Genomic DNA, 4,461 nt, shown 5'->3' on the forward strand with positions numbered 1-4,461 from the left:
GAAACCGTGGTTGAAAGGCTGCATCAACAGAACACAACGTTGCTGGAGCAGAACGCCACCCTGATGCAGCAAAACCAAGCTGCTATGCAAGGTTTGGAGGCCTCGCGTGTCAATTCTGAAAACACACAAAGGCAATTGATGGAGATCTTAGCTGCTACAAGACACACCCCGGGAGCGTCTTCTTCCAACGCTGCCCCGCCTGCAGCTGAATGGAGTTTGGAGAGTTTCCTCCAACATCATCCGGCTAAATTCAGTGGGAAATGCCTTCCTGATGAGGTGGACCAGTGGCTGAGAGACATGGAGCATATTTACGATGCTAAGAGGTGTCCAGATGAAAGCCGCTTGGCTTTTACAGAGTACTTGTTGACTGGTGAAGCTAGCCACTGGTGGACGAGTATGAAAGCCATCTTAACGGACGCTCAGAATCCCATCACCTGGGCGGTTTTCAGAGGCAAATTTTATGAGGAATACTTCCCAGATAGCGTGCGTTACGCTAAGGAAGTTGAGTTTCTTCAACTGTCACAAGGGGCAAAGTCAGTGTCGGAGTATACCAACACCTTTAAACATCTTCTGAGGTTCAATACGATGGCCACCAATGAGGAGTGGCAGTGCAGGAAATTTGAGAATGGGCTGAGAAGTGACCTGAAAGTATTGATCTCAAGTTTATGTATCCGGTCGTTTCCTGCTATGGTTGAGCGAGCCAAGGTTTTGGAGAAGAATATGGCAGAGGCGGAACGGTTGAAGAGGCAGCAACAGATGAGTAGGGGACCGATCGTGTCCAGAGGAGGAACTGTTCAGAGGAGACCTCCATACGCTCGTCCAAACCAGCCTTCTCAGACGACCGGATCTCAAGCAGTAATCCCTGTCGGACAGTCTGGACAGGGAAGTGTGGTTTGTTTCCGGTGCGGAGGACCGCATTATAGGTCTTCTTGCCCTCAGTTGGTGGGAGGAAAGCACTGCAACCGTTGCGGAAGGAATGGGCACTTGGATCATGAGTGCAATGTGAGTGGGCGTGCAGTGATGAGGCCGCCAAATGCTGGGAGGAATCAGCCAAGAGGAGGACGAGCCCAAGCGAGTGGGCGAGTGTATGCTATAACGAGCGCTGAGGCAGCGAGCTCAGGTAATCTTATAATTGGTGAATGCATGCTGTTTGGTAGACCGTGTTGTGCTTTGTATGATTCGGGGGCAACGCACTCCTTCATCTCGAAGGCGTGTGTTGAAAAGCTGGGATTAGAAGTGAGCGATATGCAGTTTGATCTGGTGGTGTCTACACCAGCAGCGGGTGAGGTTAGGACGTCCACTATGTGCGTCAAGTGTCCCATAGAAGTGGAAGGGCGTAAGTTCAAGGTTAGCCTCATCTGCTTACCTCTTCAAGGTTTGGAGGTGATTTTAGGAATGGATTGGTTGGCTGCCAATCGCATTCTTATTGATTGTGGAGCGAAGGAATTAATCTTCCCTGGTGAAGAAGAAGAAGTTCTTTCAGTGACGCTCGGCCAACTGAAAGAAGACATTATGGAAGGCGCCAGCTGTTTTCTCATTATGACGCATGAAGATGGAGAAGTTGGGAATGCGAATTTAGGACGATCGTCCACTAGTGACAGCAATGGACGATCGGTTGTGAAAGAGTTTGCGGACGTTTTCCCGGAAGAGATACCTGGACTTCCCCCTCGTCGTGAAGTGGAGTTTACCATTGATTTGGTGACGACAGCGGCTCCTATCTCGGTTCAGCCATATCGAATGTCGCCTGCTGAGTTAGCTAAACTCAAGGAGCAAATTGAAGAGTTGATAGAGAAGAAATTCATTAGGCCGAGCGTATCACCCTGGGGAGCGCCCATGCTGTTAGTAAGGAAGAAGGATGGCAGCTCTCGGTTATGTATAGACTACAGGCAATTGAATAAGCTGACCATCAAGAACAAATACCCATTGCCAAGGATAGATGACCTGCTGGATCAGTTGCATGGGGCTGCAGTGTTCTCAAAGATAGATTTGAGATCCGGGTATCATCAAATCAGGGTTAAGGAGGACGACATCCAGAAGACAGCATTCAGGTCTCGCTATGGGCATTATGAATATGTGGTGATGCCTTTTGGAGTAACGAACGCTCCAGCCGTGTTCATGGAATATATGAACCGCATATTCAGGCCTTATTTGGATAAGTTTGTGGTCGTCTTCATAGATGATATTCTCATTTATTCCAAGAACGAAGACGAGCATGAAGAACATCTTAGACTTGTACTTGGAGTGTTACGGGAGAAGGAGCTATATGCCAAGTTGTCTAAGTGTGAATTCTGGATGAAGGAGATTCAGTTTTTGGGTCATGTGGTGTCGGCTGGAGGCATCTCGGTAGATCCAGCGAAAGTGCGAGCGGTACTGGAATGGGAGAGTCCGCGTTCGGTCACTGAGGTACGTAGTTTTGTTGGATTGGCGGGCTACTACAGACGTTTCATTGAGGGTTTTGCTAAGATAGTGGCGCCGCTAACTCAGTTGACTCGTAAAGACCAGCCGTTCGCCTGGACCGATCGTTGTGAGGCCAGTTTCCAGGAGATGAAAGTGAAATTGACGAGCGCTCCAGTGTTAGTTATTCCAGACGCGTCTAAACCTTTCGAAGTGTATTGCGACGCCTCTCACCAAGGTTTGGGTTGTGTTTTGATGCAAGAGAAGCGAGCGGTGGCTTATGCGTCTCGTCAGTTGAGGATTCACGAAAGGAATTACCCAACGCACGACCTGGAGTTGGCAGCGGTCGTTTTTTCGCTGAAGATTTGGAGACATTTCTTGTACGGATCCACGTTCCAAGTCTTCAGTGATCACAAGAGCCTCAAATATTTATTTGATCAGAAGGAGTTGAACATGAGGCAGAGGCGTTGGCTAGAATTTCTGAAAGATTATGATTTTGAGCTGCTGTATCACCCTGGGAAAGCTAACGTGGTAGCGGACGCCCTAAGCAGAAAGGTGGTGCATGTGTCGTCCATGATGGTGCGCGAGTTGAGCTTGGTAGAGAGTTTCAGAGATCTAAGGTTACAGTTTGAGTTAAAACCGAGCAGCATCAAGTGATGTAACCTTAGAATATCTAGCGATGTGTTTGATCGGATTAGAGTGAAACAACGTGAGGATGAAGAGCTGGTGAAGATTTTGAGAGCGCTCGGTAAGGATCAAGATAAGGAGTTCAATACGGGAACGGATGGCATGTTGCGTTATATGGGTAGGACGTGCGTTCCAGATGATGGCGAGCTGAAGAGAATTATTCTGGAGGAAGGTCATCACAGCCGTCTTAGCATGCACCCTGGCATGACTAAGATGTATCAAGACCTCCGGAAATCATTTTGGTGGCCTGGAATGAAGAGCGATGTCGCTCGTTTTGTGGCATCTTGTCTAACCTGTCAACGAGCGAAGGCGGAACACCAAAGACCTGGCGGCCTACTGCAGCAATTGGAAATTCCCGAATGGAAGTGGGATAGCATATCCATGGATTTCGTGACCCATCTACCACGTACGGTCAGAAATCATGACTCGATTTGGGTGATTGTGGACAGACTAACGAAGAGCGCCCACTTCCTGGCCGTGAACTTGAAGATGTCTATGACGAATCTGGCTAAGTTGTATATTAAGGAGGTCGTTCGTCTGCATGGAGTGCCTTCAAGCATAATTTCTGACCGAGACACGAGATTCACATCTCGGTTTTGGCAATCTCTACAAGGTGAGTTAGGGAGCAGACTACAAATGAGTTCAGCGTATCATCCACAAACGGACGGCCAGTCTGAAAGAACTATCCAGACGTTAGAAGACTTGCTGAGGACGTGCGTCCTAGATCACTTGGGCGCATGGGATGAAGTCTTGCCATTGGTGGAGTTCACGTATAACAACAGTTTCCAGGCGAGCATTGGAATGGCACCGTTTGAAGCACTTTATGGGAGAAAATGTCGAACGCCACTATGTTGGTTCAAGGAAGGAGAGAACGTGCTAACTGGACCCGAGCTTATCCAGCAAACGACCGAGAAAGTCAAGCAAATTCAGGAGAGGTTGAAGACGTCTTTGAGCAGGCAGATATCTTATGCTGATAAGAGGAGAAGACCGTTGGAGTTCGCTGCTGGAGATCATGTGTTCCTTCGACTCAACCCAATCACTGGTGTAGGCCGAGCCGTTCGTCCAAAGAAGCTGTCTCCCAAATTCATTGGACCATACCAGATTCTGAGGAAGATCGGACCAGTAGCGTACGAGCTTGCATTGCCGCCTCAACTATCAAACCTTCACCCAGTTTTCCACGTTTCTCAACTTCGGAAGTATATAGCGAATCCATCACATGTACTGGAGTTGGAAGACGTCCAGCTTCGTCCAGACCGAACGTTGGAGCTACATCCAGTCCGTATAGAAGATAGCCGCACCAAGTACTATAAAGGCAAGGACGTTCGTTTGGTGAAGATGGTGTGGGACGCTAAGACTGGTGATTCAACGTGGGAAGTTGAG

The 4,461-nt window shown here is 48.6% G+C and overlaps 1 protein-coding gene across 1 annotated transcript; it reads left to right on the plus strand.

The window, feature by feature from the left end:
• The first annotated feature begins 297 nt into the window (after nucleotides 1–297).
• Nucleotides 298–3,051, plus strand: LOC148197669 (uncharacterized). The gene is made up of 5 exons (XM_088115609.1): nucleotides 298–1,120; nucleotides 1,280–1,347; nucleotides 1,444–1,838; nucleotides 1,932–2,403; nucleotides 2,857–3,051. The coding sequence occupies exons 1-5, from the start codon at nucleotides 298–300 to the stop codon at nucleotides 3,049–3,051; spliced, it is 1,953 nt and encodes a 650-aa protein (XP_087971735.1).
• Nucleotides 3,052–4,461: the final 1,410 nt, after the last annotated feature.

This window comes from Vigna umbellata, chromosome 5, assembly GCF_029865625.1.
Source record: "Vigna umbellata cultivar VRB3 chromosome 5, Vumbellata_1.0, whole genome shotgun sequence".
NCBI classification, from domain to species: Eukaryota; Viridiplantae; Streptophyta; class Magnoliopsida; order Fabales; family Fabaceae; genus Vigna; species Vigna umbellata.